A 17,210-nucleotide genomic window follows, 5' to 3' on the forward strand; every position below is an offset into this window, starting at 1 on the left:
CACCTTCTTTAGCTTTTGTTTGTTGTTGTTTGTTTTGTTTTATATTTACTTTCATTTCTCCGTTATAACTTGGTTATATTGCTCCTACTTGATTTTTTAATCAAGCAGTATCTCTGAATTTCCTAGTGTAGGAGATGAGACTCTAGCTCCATTCCTTCCCCCATTCCCACTGTGTACCTCACCTGCACCCACACCCATACTCCAGCATGCTTTGTTTGGTGACAGAGGTAGAAGTTAAACTAGTCTGAACTCACTGTATTACTTTACTTTTATTTTTATTTTATATTGAGAGAGTGGGAGTAGGGGAGAGAGAGAGATTGAGAGAGAGTATCCCAAGCAGGGTCCCTGCTCAGCACAGAGCCTGACATGAGGCTTGATCCCACAGTCACCAGGATCATAACCTGAGCCGAAAGAATCAGATGCCCAACTGACTCAGCCGCAGGCACCTTGAGTTCCTTGTGTTATGAAAATAGTTTCCCTTCAAAGGCTCTGGGGATTGATTTCTACCTTAGAGACTTCTGGTAAAGGTTTAAGTGGGTCCCTGCCTGGTATCTGCGAAAGCTGTCCTTGTAGTAACACGGAGAGGAGATTCTGAATGCCCTGGACAAACGGTTCTGTTTGTTGTCTTCTTTTCTTTTCTTCCAAAAATGAGTTTTCCTTTCTATTAGGTCTGAAAAACTTTTCTTGGGGTCAAGTGAAGTTGGGAAGGGGATGCACGTTTCATACAGCTGAGCCAGCAGTAGGTTAGGATCAGCATCTTATATCTAGGTACCTTCATGCCTGTATCAAGTCCTGTTGGGGATTTTTGTCCATGTGTGGTCTCAGATTTATCACTTCCTCTCTTCCAGTTGCTACCACTCTCGTTTACAATCATGTGTGACTTTATGCTGACAGCCCTATAACATTGTCTGTCTTCCTCATTTCATTCTCTCCTTAGCTTGATTCATTTGGCACTCATACACAAATCAGTCTTTCTTTGGAGAACGACACACGTTTTTATTGCTTATTTTAGCTCCAGTAGTCTTAGTGCTGTCCTTAAGTTTAAATTCTCTGTGCCTGTTCTCTGGGGTCCCTCATACTCTGTTAACCTACCCGTCTGGCGCTCTCTGCTGTTGTGCCCTGACACATACCCTGTATTTAACTCAGACAGATCTGTCTCCTGAGTGTATTTAAGCTCAAACGCAATCCTGTTTCCTGACTTCTGTTTGTAGTTTGTTCTGTCTGCCTAACCTTTGGATTCCAATATAGGCTTTCCTGATAACTACACTTAGCAAAAAGCTCTGCTGTTCTGACTACATGTATCACTTACTATCTGTATTATACATCTTTGCTACTTCATTGTTACCTTTTCCAGTTATGTGCTGGCTTTCTGATATCAGTGTTCTCTGATATTTTCACCTATATAAGTTAACTGGAATTTAAATCTCTTTAACAGGAGAAACAAGATCCCTCATGTACCTAGAATAGTTCTTGAGTACATCCTGGGCATTCTTTAAATGCTACTTATTCCAATAAATATATCCATGTGGCAGAATTCACTGGTGATGATTATGATGGTCTGAACGGATAAGAGTTATTCTGAAATGAATATGTATCTCTTTTATCAAGAATGTGCCTGATGATGACTTTGATGTTCCTTTCTTCCCTGTCCTTGTTTTGGTGACAGGCCGTTGATGATGTAAAAAAAGGTTACATCAAAGCAGAGGAAAAGTCCTACCAGTTACAGAAGCTGTATGAACAAAGGAAAATGGTCATGGTAGGTTTATGTCCCCATAATCTCTTTATAAAATAGGCCTTCTTATCTCTTAAACCTGTTGTTCCAGTCATTTCTGAAAGACAAAACTGGTCAGTGGCTTAATTCGGAAAAAAAAGGTGGAGATATAGATATTCATGTAATACCCATTATGTACCTCCATGTAGCACATAAGAAGATATTTTGCTATATTTGTGTACCTAACTTTACTATTAATAATAAACAAGTATTCTTTTTGATAGTTCTAAAACAAAAGATATACAAAACATTTAATAAATATCAGTTCTCTTAAGAGTTGATATTTAGATTTTTAATGTTAGAAATTGTTTTATTTGTGAGTTAGCAGTTGTTTAAAACATGGGCTCAGTGGTGTCTCTGGTTAGCGTGCTAGCTGCTAGCATCATGTGGCTATTTAAATTTAATTTTAAACTTTATTAATTTAAAAAATTTTTTTTTAGTTTTATTTATTTTTGAGAGACAAGAGACAGAGCATGAGCGAGGGAGGTACAGAAGGAGAGGGAGACACAGAATCCAAAGCAGGCTCCAGGCTCTGAGCTGTCAGCACAGAACCCAACACGGGGCTCAAACCCACAAACTACAAGATCATGATCTGAGCCGAAGTCAGAGACTTAACCAGCTGAGCCACCCGGGAGCCCCTAAACTCATTTAAATTAAATAAAATTTAAAATCCAGTTCCTCAGATGTACCAGCCTCATTTCAAGTGTGGAGTAGCCATATATGGCTAGTACCTACTGTATTGAGGGACAGCTCAGATACAGAACATTTTCCTCATCACAGAGAGTTCTGTTGAAGAGGGCTGCCTACAGTATTCCCTAAATATTTTAAAATTAGTTTTCAGGAGCACCTGAGTGGCTCAGTTGACTTCAGCTTAGGTCATGATCTTGCCTTTCATGAGTTTGAGCCCTGTGTCGGGCTCCACGCTGACAATGCAGAGCCTGCTTGGGATTCTCTCTCTCCCTCTCTCTCTGCCCTTCCCTTGCTCATGTGTGCACTCTCTCACTCAAAATAAATAAACTTAAAAAAAAAATGTTTTCAGTTTGCACCTGCCATAAATACAAGGATGGAAATTGTCGGAAGTAAAATTTGTAAGGAATGCTTACAAAAACTTTCACTCATAGCATTTTAAAATTGCTTTCTTGGCAAATCCACATATAGTTGAAACTTTTCCAATTATAATTTTTCATGATTTCTCACATGACAATTACTGCATTGGTGATGATTCGGATAGGTCATTTGAATTTCTTTTGTGTCCTCTTTATGTGCATTTTTTTATGAGGGAATGGTCTCTGTCTAAATTAATTGGGTTGGAATAAGAAGGCAAACAAGTCAGTCATTGAACTCCGCCCCTAATCTTATGTCTAGATAGTTGTTTTATCATGTATGTGACAAAAAGTAATCTGTTTGCCTTCCAAAACTGCCGGATGAGGGAACCGTTTACCAGTGTTCTACATCTCAACAGGCTAAAACAGAGAAGACAAAAATCTTTTAAATAGAACTGGGTCTTGGCAGAAGTTTGGGAAAGGGAGTTTTACTATGTGAGAAACAAGCTTTTAAAGTTCAATTTCCACCTGTTCTAAAGATCATGGCATTGTCTTCCATATATTAACACATGATCCCACCAGCACTTCAGCATCTTTTTGACAAGAAAGACCAAATACTAAAGGACCATCAGCCTCTGAAATACTTCTTTGCCTTTGCCAAAGGCAGCAAATCAAAGTAATTTCATAAGGGCTTCTGATAATGCCAGTATGGGAGAAATATTGTTTCTTTGTACATATAGTACTCTAGACTCTCTAACTTCCATTTATGCATTCAGCTAAAAGTATTTGATGAGTACTGAGTGTGTGCCAGGCACAGTACAAAGTGCTAAAAAAAATAAATGTATTTATATTTTTTTAATTTATTTATATAAATATATAAATCGGTTTGGGTTGTTCTGTGGCAGTATATAGATCTGAATTTAACAAGTATAGTGATCTATTACAACATTACTTTTGGACTCAAGTTTCTTTCTTGTAATCACTCAGTTAAGAACTGAGTACAGGTGGGGCGCCTGGGTGGCTTAGTCGGTTAAGCGTCCGACTTTCGCTTAGGTCATGATCTCGCGGTTCGTGGGTTCGGGCCCCGCGTCGGGCTCTGTGCTGACTGCCAGCTCAGAGCCTGGAGCCTGTTTCAGTCTGTGACTCCCTCTCTCTCTGGCCCTCCCCTGCTCACGCTGTCTCTCTCTCTCTCTCTCCTAGAAATAAATAAAAATATTAAAAAAAAAAAAAAGAACTGAGTACAGTTGATGTTTCCCTTTTGGGTCATTGGAATTGAGTATAAGATATGCTGAAACATTAGTGGAATTCTGTTGTCTTGAAAACCTAGTGCCAACAACAAGTGTGTACTCACCCCATAATACTGCCATCAGATTTTAAATAAAGTCCCACCAGAGTTTGAAAGGTTTGGATTTTATTCAGTGTATTCAGGTATTAGTGTTCAAAGACATTAGCCCAGCCAGCAGTCACGTTCAGTACATTGAAACTTCCAACTCACGTGGACCCTTCCGAGCCCGTACGCCTTGATTCCGTGATCTGTAGCAACTTAATGTGGTTGACAGGCTGAAGACTAGGCCAAATCACTATTCGTTGCCAAATCGCTGTGAGGCCTGCCCCCAGCAATTCAACAGACTTCTCGGTTTTAGTTTTCTTTTCTTTAAAATGAGGATGTGCACATTGCCACCTATCAAGTAGAATCTTGACAAAATACTCCAGAATTCTTAAACATTCCCAGTGTGATCAAAAAAATGGTTTTGTTTTCTGCTTATTTACAAACTTAAATTGAGTCTCAAATTTGGATGGTTGAGAATATAACTACAAGAGAGATTTTGTTTCTTCTTTTTCTTTTTGTTTTTTGACTCTCACACAAATAGTAGACATGTATAACTTATGTTTTTCTTGTATTCAAGTGGCCTGTTTTTTGCCATTTAAACTGACAAATTTCTGTTAGTATTTCTCAATATAATTTAAAATTTTTTTAAATATTTGTATTATTTTTAACATGTATTAATCTTTGAGACAGAGAGCTTGAGCGGGGTCTGGGGAGGGGGTGGGTGGAGGCAGGCAGAGAGAGGAGACACAGAATCCAAAGCAGGCTCCAGGCTCTGAGCTGTCAGCACAGAGCCCATGAACTATGAGATCATGACCTGAGCCGAAGTCAAGATGCTTAACTGACTGAACCACCCAGGTGCCCCTCTCAGTATAAAATCTTTTTAATTAAGATTTCACATAAGGCAATATTTGTAAAAGTCAGTGTTTTTCAAAGTGTGGTCCCCACCTCAATTTCATGGGGGAATCACTCATGAAACCTACTTAAATGCAGCTTTCTGGACCCCCATCTCATCTTTACTAAGCAAGAATCTTGGGTAGGACCTAGGAATCTTTGTAAAGATTTTTACAGAAGCATCCTGGTGATTCTAAAACTTTAGCTGCTTCAGAATCACTATTCTAGGGGCTTGGGAAAGTTGACTCCTGAGGTTCCCCTCAAGCCCTTATTTCAATTCTAGACCTGGCTTGACCCTTAGCAGGCTGCGTGGGAGAACAGAGTTCTCCAGGACGGGTATCAGCCCACTCCCCTAAAGTGTTTGTTCTGCAGTACTGAGTCTGTGTTTTAATAATTGTCCTGTGTCTGTATTTACCTATCTTGCCAAGCATTAAACATTTATAAAATGTCCTGTGCTGTACTTTTCCTCATCTCTGACCTAATGTGGGCCATCATCTAAATGATACATGGATCAAGGAAGATAGTATAGAATACATATTTAGCTAGTCAGAATTTAATATGAAAGGAGAATAGACAGGACAGTTTCGTGTTTTAAATATAGAACTACACCCTTTAATAAATATGGTTAAAAACAAAAATTCACTCTTCTTGTAGAAACTTTGGATATATGTAGGGGCACCTGAGTAGCTCTTAAGCATCCAACTCCTGGTTTTGGCTCAGGTCATGGTCTCATGGTTTATGAGTTTGAGCCCTATGTCAAACTCTGTGCTGACAGTGCAGAGCCTGCTTAGGATTCTCTCTCTGTCTCTCTCTCTCCCTCTCTCTCTCCCTCTCTCTNTCACACACTCTCTCTCAAAATAAAGAAATAAACTAAAAAAAAAGAAGCAACAACCTTTGGATATATGTAAAAATTTAAATGTTTCTGGGGCACCTGGGTGGCTTAGTCAGTTAAGCGTCCGACTTTCACTTAGGTCATGATCTCGCGGTTCGTGGGTTCGAGCCCCGCGTCGGGCTCTGTGCTGACTGCCAGCTCAGAGCCTGGAGCCTGTTTCAGAGTCTGTCACTTCCTCTCTCTCTCTGACCCTCCCTTGCTCACGCTATCTCTCTCTCTTTCCTAGAAATAAATAAAACATTAAAAAAAAATTAAAAAAAAAATTTAAATGTTTCTTCTCTTTACACTTTGTGCAAATCTAGGAATGTACAGATTTGTCTAAAGCTGAGAAATACTACCTGACCTGAGAATCTTTGAAAATTGCATTTAATGAGACTTTACCTCTGTCTTGTAAAGACAAGGCCACAGGTGCTCTTAGTTTCCACTCAGGTTATTTTTAGAACTTAAAGCTATTAGGAAGCCCTCGAAAGGTCTTTCGCTTCCAAGGACTGTTACATTCTGGAATATGGAGGGATAAATGAGCGTTTTGATTCAAAGGCGAGAGAGGAGGACACATATTCATGTCTGGTGCTGTGCTAGACACAGGACGCATGTTCGCATTTCTTCCTCACGACAGCCAGGCAGGTGCTATCCCCACTTTACAGAGGAGAGGTGGGCTCTGAGAGATGGAGATTCCTACCTAACCTCATATTACGCATCAGAAGTGGCACTAGAAATTGAACCTGTTTCAGTCTGGCTTCAAAGCATATGTTTTTTCCTGTCGTGGGGAAAAGACACTGGCAGCAGTGTCCTTTGTTTCCAGATGGCAGAGGGGAGCCCCCAGGCAGTCACCGACAGAGTCACAGAGAGAGTTCAGGGTATGCGGGGCGCCATGCCTCAACTCATGGCTTTTCCTGAAATCCCTCCCTTGTCTGCATGTTGCTCTTTTTAATACATGAAATCAAGGTCCCCATTAGGAATATGGCAGAAATGTTTTTTAACATTTTATTTATTTTTGAGAGAGAGAGCACGAGTAGGGGGAGGGACAGAGAGACAGGGAGACACAGAATCCGAAGCAAGCTCCAGGCTCTGAGCTGCCAGCATAGAACTCACGGCTTGTCAGGGCTTGAACTCACGAGCTGTGAGATCATGACCTGAGCTGAAGTTGGACGCTTAGCCAACTGAGCCACAGAAATACTTTTAAAACAGTAGTGATGCTTCTTTAAGAGGAGAACTCTCAGGAAATGTGTTACACGTAAGGCTTTTTTGGTGAAGGAGGCAAGCAGAACTGGTCTCAAGGCTGCATGGAACCTTCCAGCATTTACAGAGGCCCCAAGCACTTTTTTTTTTTAAACAATTTTGAAATCTGTTGGTTTGTTTCTTTTCTTTTCTAATTTTATTTATTTATTTTGAGAGAGAGAGAGCCTGACTCAGGGCTCAATATCACAGACTGTGAGATCATAACCTGAGCGGAAATCAGAGTCGGACACTGAGCCTCCTGAGCCCCCAAGTCCTCCCGAAGCGCCTCTGAGCAGTATTTGCTGCCTACTGAGCATACAGAGATTTTCCCATGACTGTTAGGAGGGTACCTTGGATTGAGCATTGGAGTGCAGGGCACTCTTCTCTTTCCCTTTAATATTTTATTGTAGAAAATTGCAAAAACATAAGGAAGTTTGAAGAATAGTACATTTAGCCCAAGCACCGATTAATCCATTTCAGGAACCTTCCTCTCTCTACCACTCCTGCTTTGTCTGTCTCACACGCGGGCTCTTTTCCCTGGAAGAAGATAGTTGAGCCTTCTGGCTAAGGATAATGGAGCCTTTAAAAGTATTTTTTAAACTATCCTTTGTTGAATACCTATTTATGTACTAAGTACTGTGCTAAATACTTCAATGGTCCCAAGTAACTGTATGATGGCAGGGACTGTTTTATAGGAGAGCAGAGCTCCCAGGAATTCGGAATGTGGCTGGAGTGCAAGCACCTGGTCCAAGGCGACGTGGTCAGAAGTGCTGGAGCCGGGACTCCAGTCTAGGGCAGTCCCGGCCCAGGCCCCCGACCACTCCTTGCACTGCTTCCTGCCTCAGCCTCCATCTCTGCTTACACCCCCAAAAGGCTTCCGTTCTGTGGCACGGCCTGTCCCTACCCAGGGATGGCTTTTTGTTCGTAGTGCCACTGGCGGGCCCAAGCAGTAGCTGCTTCATCCCTGATGCAGGAGGGATGGTGAGAAGGAGATACGGAGAGGGGTGGGAGGAGGGAGAGCTGGGAAAAGCCAGTTATTGTGGCACTTCCAAGTTGGTCCTGTCGCTGTGCTCTGGCTGTCCTTCTGTAATGTTTCCCCTTCAAAGTTGCCATTATTTTACCTAAACAGAAGTAAATACAAGTAGGAAAGGGCATATGTGGGATGATTTTTCCCTAGGCCCTGAAGTCCCCCAACCCGTCCCCGGGGCAGTGGTGACCGTCCCCGCTCCCTGGTACCCGAGATCCCCAGCCCGTCCCTGGGGCAGTGTTGACTGTCTCCAGTGCCGCTCGCTGGTACCGGAGCCACCTGTTGCCAGGGTCCTATCTGTGCCTAGCCCCATCGTCTCTGCTTTCTTGGGTGACCCTCCGGTGTGTTCCAGTCTCCCTGCCCATCTGGGTGGAATCAGCCGGGGTGCTGGTCATCTCTCTAGCACCTCCCAGCCCATGCCCCTGTGTGCCCTGCTGTCCTGTGTGCTGGGCCACTGGCGGTATGGGGACACAAGCATCTTTCCTTGCTTCCTAGGCAGTCTGAGGTCCTTGAGCAGAAACCACGTCAGAGCCCGGATCTTTTTTTTTTTAATCATCTTTTCCTTATTTCTCTTCTACCCTCCTTCCCACTCATCGTTTACTCTCCCGTCTCAACTCAAAGTAGTGAGTTGAGTGAAAGAGAGGCCAGCCTTCACTGTAGAGGAGAAAGAGCAGAACCGAGGTACAGTCCTCTGTAGCCCAGCACCTTTGGGGGTCACATACGCCACTCGATTTCGGTCCACGTGATTTTTAAGGAGGCGTCTGTCCCAGAAATCAGGAGATGGTGGTGCTGACTTGGGGACTAGCTGGCGATGGAGATGGGACCCGTGGCCACGAAATTAAACCTAGCTTCTAATCCTGGCCTGTGCCACTTACTATTACCTGTGCCCTTTAGCACGCCTCCTGTGATTCTGGGTTTCTGTAAAATGACTGGCTTTAACACAGTCTCTCTGAGCTTAGACATGTTATGAGTGTGGGATTTGGGGGTAGCTTACTCTTTGTCACTGATGCCCTTAAAACTTTTTATTTGGGAGGAGACATGAGATTCCTTTCCTCATCATGTCGATCGGTTTGGTTCCTATCCCAGATGCAAGTGACAGGAGAGGCAGGCTAAAGTGCACTGTGAGTTCCCTGCACGACATAGGGGTCTTGGTAACAGCACCTCTTCTGGCTCCGTGCGTGGACTTTTTGAGGTGGAGAAAGGAGGCGGGTCTAGAAGTACGGAGGTGGAAGCTGGAAGTGAAACGAAGAGTGGGCTTGGAGCCCTGGTCCTTCTCAGAGCTGGTCATGCTGTGGGGCCCGAGTGTGGTCCTCAGGTTGCCAGGAGGGAGGATTCTCTTCATTCTTTCTCTGGTGACAGCCCAGCAGCTCTTCGTGGTGGTTTAGTTCCACAGAATGCTGTTTTCTCTCTCTTGCACACATACACTTTTTTTCTCCTAGTATCTCAACATGCTGAGGACCTGTGAGGGCTACAATGAAATCATCTTCCCGCACTGCGCCTGCGACTCCCGGAGGAAGGGGCACGTCATCACAGCCATCAGCATCAGGCACTTTAAGCTGCATGCCTGCACGGAAGAAGGGCAGCTGGAGGTGACAGCAGCAGGGGGCCGGGGCTGGGACACTGGGGACACCGCTGCTCGCTCACGTGCTGTGGCTTAGTTCCCATTGGGAGGGGAGACAGGGTCCACACTATTGTGAGGGGGCACGTAAGTCAGCACTGGAGCCGCACTGGCCCTCACCTTCCTGGCTACTCACATCGACTCGTTCTTCCCTCAGTCTTTCCTGAGATGAGGCAGACACGCACTCACTTCTCTGCCGTGTGGCTCGGAACCGCCTGAGCTGAGGTCCCAGCACTCAGACTGCCACTCTTGTTCTCCGTGTGCAGAACCAGGTGATAGCATTTGAGTGGGACGAGATGCAGCGGTGGGATACGGATGAAGAAGGAATGGCCTTCTGCTTTGAGTACGCTCGAGGAGAAAAGAAGCCTCGATGGGTTAAGATCTTCACACCATATGTGAGTATAGACCGGACGTGCTGCTGGGAAAAGTAGATTGGGTGCGCAGGTCTCAAGCTGAGTGCATAGATGAGAGGGCTGCAGAGATTGCAGTTGTCTCTGCTCTTAGAGCCCCAGGTTCTTCTGTCTGTCCCGAGGGCTGATGGGGACCGACAGTTCCACAGCCGCCACTCGGTGGGGCCCCGAGACTGGTACTCGGCTGGGTTTCCTCAGCTGAGCAGGTTGGGACGGTGCAGGGCGCCAGGGGCAGGGGGCAGAGGCAGGGTCCTGTGGCACCCGGTAGGCAGTAAGAAGTCAGTGTCGCCATGTTGTTTGTGTTTTGTTATGTTTTTCAGTTTAATTATATGCACGAATGCTTCGAGAGGGTGTTCTGTGAGCTCAAGTGGAGAAAAGAGGTAATTCGAAACACTCTCAAATTGACTTTTTCATCTTTTTTTGTTTGTTTAAATAAGACAGGCCTGGGGCGCCTGGGTGGCTTAGTCGGTTAAGCGTCCGACTTTCACTCAGGTCATGATCTCNGACAGGCCTATGGCCAAGTTCCTAGGACCCTCCCCTCCATCTGTCTGTCTGGGAGTACGAGTTAGAGGCTGGTTATTCCTCCAGCCTTTGGGTGCTGACTAGCTGCACAGGAGAAGCCCTGCTTCCCTTGGCTAGCGGGCAGTTAGCAGTCGGCTGCGGGCTCCTCCACCCCCGTGGCTTCATGGACCCTCCCCTGCCTTGTGTTTGTTTCTGTTTTTGCTTTTTAATCAAATCACTGCCTGTGGTGCTCCTGACCCAGAAGGGTGGCTGTCCCCAGTTTTAGCCCCTCTGACTAGATGCCTTCTGCCAGCCTGTCTGGGCTGACCAGGAAGGCCTGTGTGCGGGAAGTTCTCTGCTACTGTTACCGCAGTCCATGTTCACCAGTGTTGGAGAATCCGGAAGATTCTGAGTAGCTAGCTACTTCTCAGAGAAAATGTTTCTGAAGTTCAGAAGGTAAAGTCAAGAACATGAGATGTATATTCTCGGTGTCGTAGGAGGAACAGCGGGACCTGAGAATCGGATGGCCACCCTCCCTGTGGTGCTGGGCACCTGTGCCTCCCTGACCACCCTCCCCCTGCAGTGCTGGGCACATGCACCTCCCTGACCACCCCCTCCCTGTGGCGCTGGGCACATGCGTCTCTCCCCTATGTCCCAGTTCTCCTCTTTTCTCATCAATAAGATGGGAAGGCTGAGCTAGATAATTAATATCTAAGCTCCTCTCTGGGTCTCCAAGGCCGTGCTGCTAACGGGAAGTTGTAGCCGAGGCGGAGGCCCGGGACACAGAGTCTTGGAGCCACACGCTTGCTTTCTCAGTCCTGTCCCAGGCGGCCTCCAGCAGGGAGATGCAGGGCCTCAGGCTTCCCAGTAACTGTTTTCTGTTTTCCTTTCAGAACATTTTCCGGATGGCGAGGTCACAGCAGAGGGATGTGGCCACCTAGCCTTCCCTCATCCCTCCTCTTCACCCTCGTCCTCTCACCCCTTCCGTCTCCTGTGTCAGAGAGTAACCATTAACACAAAAGAAGAGAAAAAGGAAAAAAGTCATTATGTTCAAAAGCCCTAAACTAAATGCTATTAATAATCCCTCTGGGTCTCATGTCTCTGGAATTGAGCTGGTGGAGAGCACAGACCGGTCCACACTGGGAGCAGCTGAGTTAAGACAGGAAGTTGAGCCCAAGCACGTGCCAGAGGCGTCTCCTTTCACCTGGGCCTCCCGCCAACACCCCTTGCGCTGTGGTGTTAAAACCGGAGCTATGAACTCCGCCCATTGGCACTGTTCTGACATATATATGTATGTATGTAAAAATTATATATACACAGATTAGCTGCACGTATATACATATATATATTTCTTTTTAAATTTCATATTGATGGCAGTACCTTTTTTAGCTTGTGTTTTTACACACCTTTCACTAGAATTCATGACTTCTCTCTTGCTCTCTTTATTTTGAAACAAACTTTAAAAAGGAAAAAAAAAATTTACTGGGAAAATACCTCTCCTCATGAAGGACTCGAAAAGTTTACAACCTGCTTGGGTTTTTTCCCCCCCTTTTTTGTATCGAGTGAGATTCTGGCTCATGGTTGCCACAGAGTCAGGAGCAAGGAACGCAGTTTCTTTATCTTCCTAGAGGCCGCTGGGGAGGAGGTGGAGGTGGGTTTCTCAAGGGCCAGAGGCTTGCACATCTGCAGGGAGAATCTGAAGGCTTGGCATGGCCCTCGATTCCGAGACAGCTGTCCTGCCCAGCCCTGTCCCCATCACGGCTTTGTGGCCTCACTCCCCGTCTCCTTCTTGCTTCCCGAGGGCCCCGGTGTGCTCTCCCTCCACTGGCCTAGAATGGAGGGGAGAGGCGGGCTCAGGAGGCTGATGCCACAGAACCGGAAATGCTTTGTGGTTCTAATTTCCCATTTCTGAAGAGCAGGCAGAGTACTAGGGACCAGAGTTAAAGCCAATAGCTTTAGGCACAAAGATTGGACTGAGGCCGGGGAAAGGAAGGAAGGACTGCCCTGTGTGCCTCAGCTTTTCCCCACTCCGTTCCTGACCGGTAACCGCCTGTAACCGTACATTCTCTGTGACTTCCTTAAACAGCTGTGTCGCAGAAGAACCTGACCGTGTCCCCAGGGCCTTGGGGAAACTTGGTCAGTGGTCCTTGCCAACCAAACCAGTGCCCGTCCAAGCCAGCTGAGGACCCGAGAGGGACCAGTAGGGATACGGGTGATGTGGGTTGGAGCTCAGCTTTTAATGAGGAGACTAAAGGGAAGCCTTTTTGTCCTTCAAAGAGCTCCTTACTCACCTGGGGATTTTGAGACCTAAGAGCTGCACCCCAGGCCCTAGGGGGCCGGGCTCACCAGCTGGGGCAACGCTCTCGGCGCCGCGCTCTATGGATGCTGCGCTGGCAGCTCCAAGTCAAGCTCTGGCGCACCTGAGACGTCTGTGTGTTTCTTTTTCCTTTCTCCGCTTTCCAAACAAAACCTCCACTGGGTGGCGTCCTCTGCTTTGTCTCATCGGGAGCCAGCGGGGCAGTGGTGGGGCAGCTGGAAGTTTCCGTTCTGCCAACTTGGTTTTGCAAATCATCACAAGGCCACTTTCTGTCATCCTGGCGGCTGCTTGCCCCGGGACAGTGCGGGGTCATACAGGACATCTGTCCTCCCTCCCTTTCTCCAAACCCAGGTTGAGCCGCACAGAGCAGAGCCTAGGGATGCTGAATGTTCAAAGTCGCAGAGAGCCAGCCCCAGTTTGAAAGTTTTGATAACAGAATTAGCTTCTTTTGGCTTCCGTGAATTTGATAAGGAGCCAGAGGGTCCTAGAAAAGAGACACTCTGGTTCCCCGCCCCAAGATGCTGCCGAGACTTTGGGGCCAGCTTTTCCCCACTGCACAGGCACAGCAGTTTGCCCCTGCTCCCTCAGAGCGGGGGAGGGATGAACAAATCTGGGAGCCCATGCAGCATCCCCGTGCTGACCTCTGGGTGGGAGCTGGGAGGATGCCCTCAGGTGGGGTCCCCTTGAGCTGGGTGGGGGCCGCTCCACTCCCTGTGGCGGAGCGCGGCCACCTGGTGCTTTGGGGACTGGGCGAGGGCACCGCGCCTGGTCGTCGGCCATTGGCCGAGTCTGTTTGGAAACAGCCCCTCCTTGCGGCTGTACCGCTGAAGAGCTGCCGAGGAAGGGCAGGAGGGAGTCCCAGCAGAGGGCACCCTTCCCCTCCCTCCCGCAGCAGGCCTCATGCTGGCCACCGCAGAGCTCACCGGGGGCTCCACAGATCAAGTCTGTTTTGCATGAAGCAGTGTTAGTGTGACCCTCCTTCCCCTGTTCCATACTCCCTCACCCTCACCCCTGCTGCCATTCTTCTCCGGGTCCTGCCCAGGGAGCCTTTGCCTGGGCTCCTTTTGCTGTTTGTCTCTGGAAGATGGAGGGGCTCCCCCCACCCCCCGCCCCAGCAGCGCCCGTGGGATGTCCCCCTCCACGCCCGGTGTCTATCCTCTTTGCTAAAAGCTCCGAGTTTTGTACAGATCAGGGAAAAGGGCCGCCTGAGAAACCTGTCCCTGCAGAAGGGGTCCCTTGGCCGTGCTTGGGCTCTCTGTGCTTTATATTTGTATTCTCCTCTCCATTGTCCTGAGCCCAGCCCTGCTGTGTGCTCAGGGCAGCTCCAGGGCTGGCNCCAAACCTAGTGCCTGGAGCCGAGCCGCAGTACCGGGCATTGACTGGAGGGGACACATCTCTCTCCTCTCAGAATTTGCCCCCTCGTGGCCTCGCTCCAAGGAGGCACTTTTCCTCCAGGGGACTGTATCCTGGTTGGCCCAAAGTCTCCAGACCCGGAGGACTACCGTGCCCCCCTTTTCTCCGTCGTGCTTTCTGGCGCGGTCAATTCAGAGACCATTTGGGCTGTTGGAGCCCAGCACACCGCCAGGTTTGCTTGCCAGGTTCACTGTCCCATTAGCTTCCCTTTGAAGGGGGGCTGCGTGGTTGATGCCAGAGAGGGGAGCGGTGACAGGGGAGCGGGGACGGCCGGAGTCCCATGTTCCAGCGCCACCGCCAGCCTGCCTTCCCCCCCCCCAACCTGAGCGCCCACCAGCCCCGTGGGGGGGAGGCAGCTCACTCCCCAGCAATAATCTCAGTGTGGGGAGCTGGGGCTCCAGGGCAGGGCAGGGGCGGGGAGGGCGGACACCAGTTTTATATCATGCCCCCTTTTTAAGCCGGCGAGCTGGGCTTCAGTTTTCCCCCAGGCCATGCACACTTTTAATTTATTTGAGAAACTCTAATTGTATTTTCACTGCAGTATCTTGTATTTTTTATTTGTGATTTGAGAAATGTGAAGAGAAAATACACAGACACGTAATGGCTAACAGTGTTTCTTTCATTCCTTGTTCTACAGCTAACCACTCTAAAATTGTTTGGTAATGTCACTTAGTGTAATTAATTGTAACATATTCTTTTAAATAAATTGATTTATTGATGAAACTAGTCTATGCCTTCCTGGACTACAGATCCTTTTGGGTTGTGTGGGAAGAAGTGAAGGAGGGACCTTGGAGATGGGGGTTAGAAAGATGGGTGTGCAAACGGGAAGGACCCCACCCCCACCCCCAGCAGCTGAGGGTGGGAGGAGAAGCCCCGAGGCCCCTTGCCCAGAGGTCCTTTTCTGGTGACTCCTTTGGAAATGCCTTCTCCTCCCTTGGGTGTCCCAGTGGGTTGCTCCAGCCGGCCCGGGACTACCGCAGGGCTCACAGGACTCAGCCTCTGCAGGTAGAGCCTGACACTGCTCCCAGCCCCAGCCACATGGTGCACTGTTCATTGTTCAAGTTCAGCAGGAAACTGTCTAGAGCCTAACAAATGCCAGCACAGTAAGAGACACACTGGGCGCTTGTCCCCCACCCATAGCCCTGAGAGTGGGGGTGGCCCTGGGTGTTCTGTGCTGTCACAGAGCAGTCTCGGGTCCTGTGGTCCAAATCTGCTCTGAAAAGCTCAGCGTTTGTGTTAGGCTGGATATTTTTGTTATTTTGTAAACCTTTTTTTTTTTTTTTTACGACCCCTGATTGAAGAGTTTTTTGCTCCTTGATTGAAGGCCATAAAAGCAAGGACTAGTTTGACATTTCTTTTGACAGTCTGGGGAGAGACATTTGTCCTGCGTCTCATTCACTTGGCCGTCAGCCGTGAGTAATTGGACTCGGAGAAATCTGACGATGGGGAAAGAATTTGTTTTCAAATTCTTTGAAAGGAGAGGATCTGTAGAGCAATGGTAGAATCCCAGAGCTGAATTACAGAAGTTCCAGTTCACAAACGTGCTGGCCCCCTGCCCCGAGCGGGCAGCATGTCAACCGAGGCAGCAGAACAAAGGAAACACAAGGGCCGTGGCACCGGCTCTCCGTCCAGGGAGGAATGAGAGGCGTACAGGGTACAGGTGACACGGTCCACAGCAGTGAAGGGGGAAGCACTAGTTGAAAGTGGGGGAGCCTCTGGATGAAAGTGATGAAGGAAATCTTCATGAAAAAAGTGGCATTTAAGGTGGACCGTTCAGGATGGGCAAGATTTCAACAAGAAGGTGTTCAGCAAACTTTGTGGAGCTGATACGTGCCCAACGCTTATGACTGGGAATGAAAAGCCATAGGAGGGGGAGGGTCAAACTTGTCCAGATGAACAATGAATTGTCTCATTTGATTAGAAATTAGGGGTGGGGAGGAATAGGATGGAAGATGAGCCTTTGGAGAGCTGTGAACGTCAGGATGGAATGTCCTACATTCAAAAAAAAAAAACCAAAATAGTTTTGTGGGTTTTTCATCAGCTGCAGTTTATAAAACTTTTTTTTTTTAACGTTTATTTCTGAGAGAGGGAGACAGCGTGAGCAGGGGAGGTTCAGAGAGAGAGGGAGACACAGAATCTGAAACAGGCTCCAGGCTCTGAGCTGTCAGCACAGAGCCTGACGCGGAGCTCGAACCCACAAACCTTGAGATCATGACCTGAGCGAAGTCAGGTGCTTAACCGACTGAGCCCCCCAGGCTCCCCCATCCGCTGCAGTTTAGAAACATGGTTTTTCAGAATGCGTACAGAAGGGGCAGTGAAGACTCTGCTATGATTCGTTGATAAGTGGAAGTAAATCTGGGAGCCCTTATCGTTGAGCGGATGAATGCAGCATATTGGAGGGAGACCCCGCTTGTGGGGGGCCACCTGGTCACTCAGGGAAGTAGACCAAGAAGGCCCAGAGAAAGAATCTTCAAAGGCCCAGTCGCTTGCCTCAGGGTGACTCAGACGGTCGGACTTGGAGAGGACGGACTTGGAGAGGAGAGCGAGTCTTGGCCAGGAGTGGGAACTTCTGCAGTCACAAATTCTAGAAGCCAAGGCTGCGAAGGCTTTGACATTTTAGCAGGAGAATGAAAAGACTGAAGGAAGCCCTGCAAGTCGGACAGGCCGCGCAGAGCCTGTGGTGGAGGAAATGGAAACCTCTCACCTGCCGTCTGTGCCTTTCAAAGCTGTCAAAATACGGCCAGGGCGTGGGGCTGCATTGGAGGAGTCACCCGGGCTT

General features: G+C 47.8%; 1 protein-coding gene across 1 annotated transcript in view; it reads left to right on the top strand.

Moving 5' to 3' along the window:
* Positions 1-12,066, top strand: part of SNX27 (sorting nexin 27) — a 37,924-nt gene extending 25,858 nt beyond the window's left edge. Inside the window, exons 7-11 of the mRNA XM_077772515.1 lie at positions 1,667-1,756; positions 9,612-9,761; positions 10,057-10,185; positions 10,521-10,580; positions 11,595-12,066. Of these exons, the coding sequence (XP_077628641.1) occupies positions 1,667-1,756; positions 9,612-9,761; positions 10,057-10,185; positions 10,521-10,580; positions 11,595-11,642 (477 nt within the window). The 3' untranslated portion in view covers positions 11,643-12,066. The remainder of the gene's footprint in view (positions 1-1,666; positions 1,757-9,611; positions 9,762-10,056; positions 10,186-10,520; positions 10,581-11,594) is intronic.
* Positions 12,067-17,210: the final 5,144 nt, after the last annotated feature.

The sequence above is a fragment of the Crocuta crocuta genome, unplaced genomic scaffold (assembly GCF_008692635.1).
Source record: "Crocuta crocuta isolate KB4526 unplaced genomic scaffold, BGI_CrCroc_1.0 scaffold415, whole genome shotgun sequence".
NCBI lineage: Eukaryota > Metazoa > Chordata > Mammalia > Carnivora > Hyaenidae > Crocuta > Crocuta crocuta.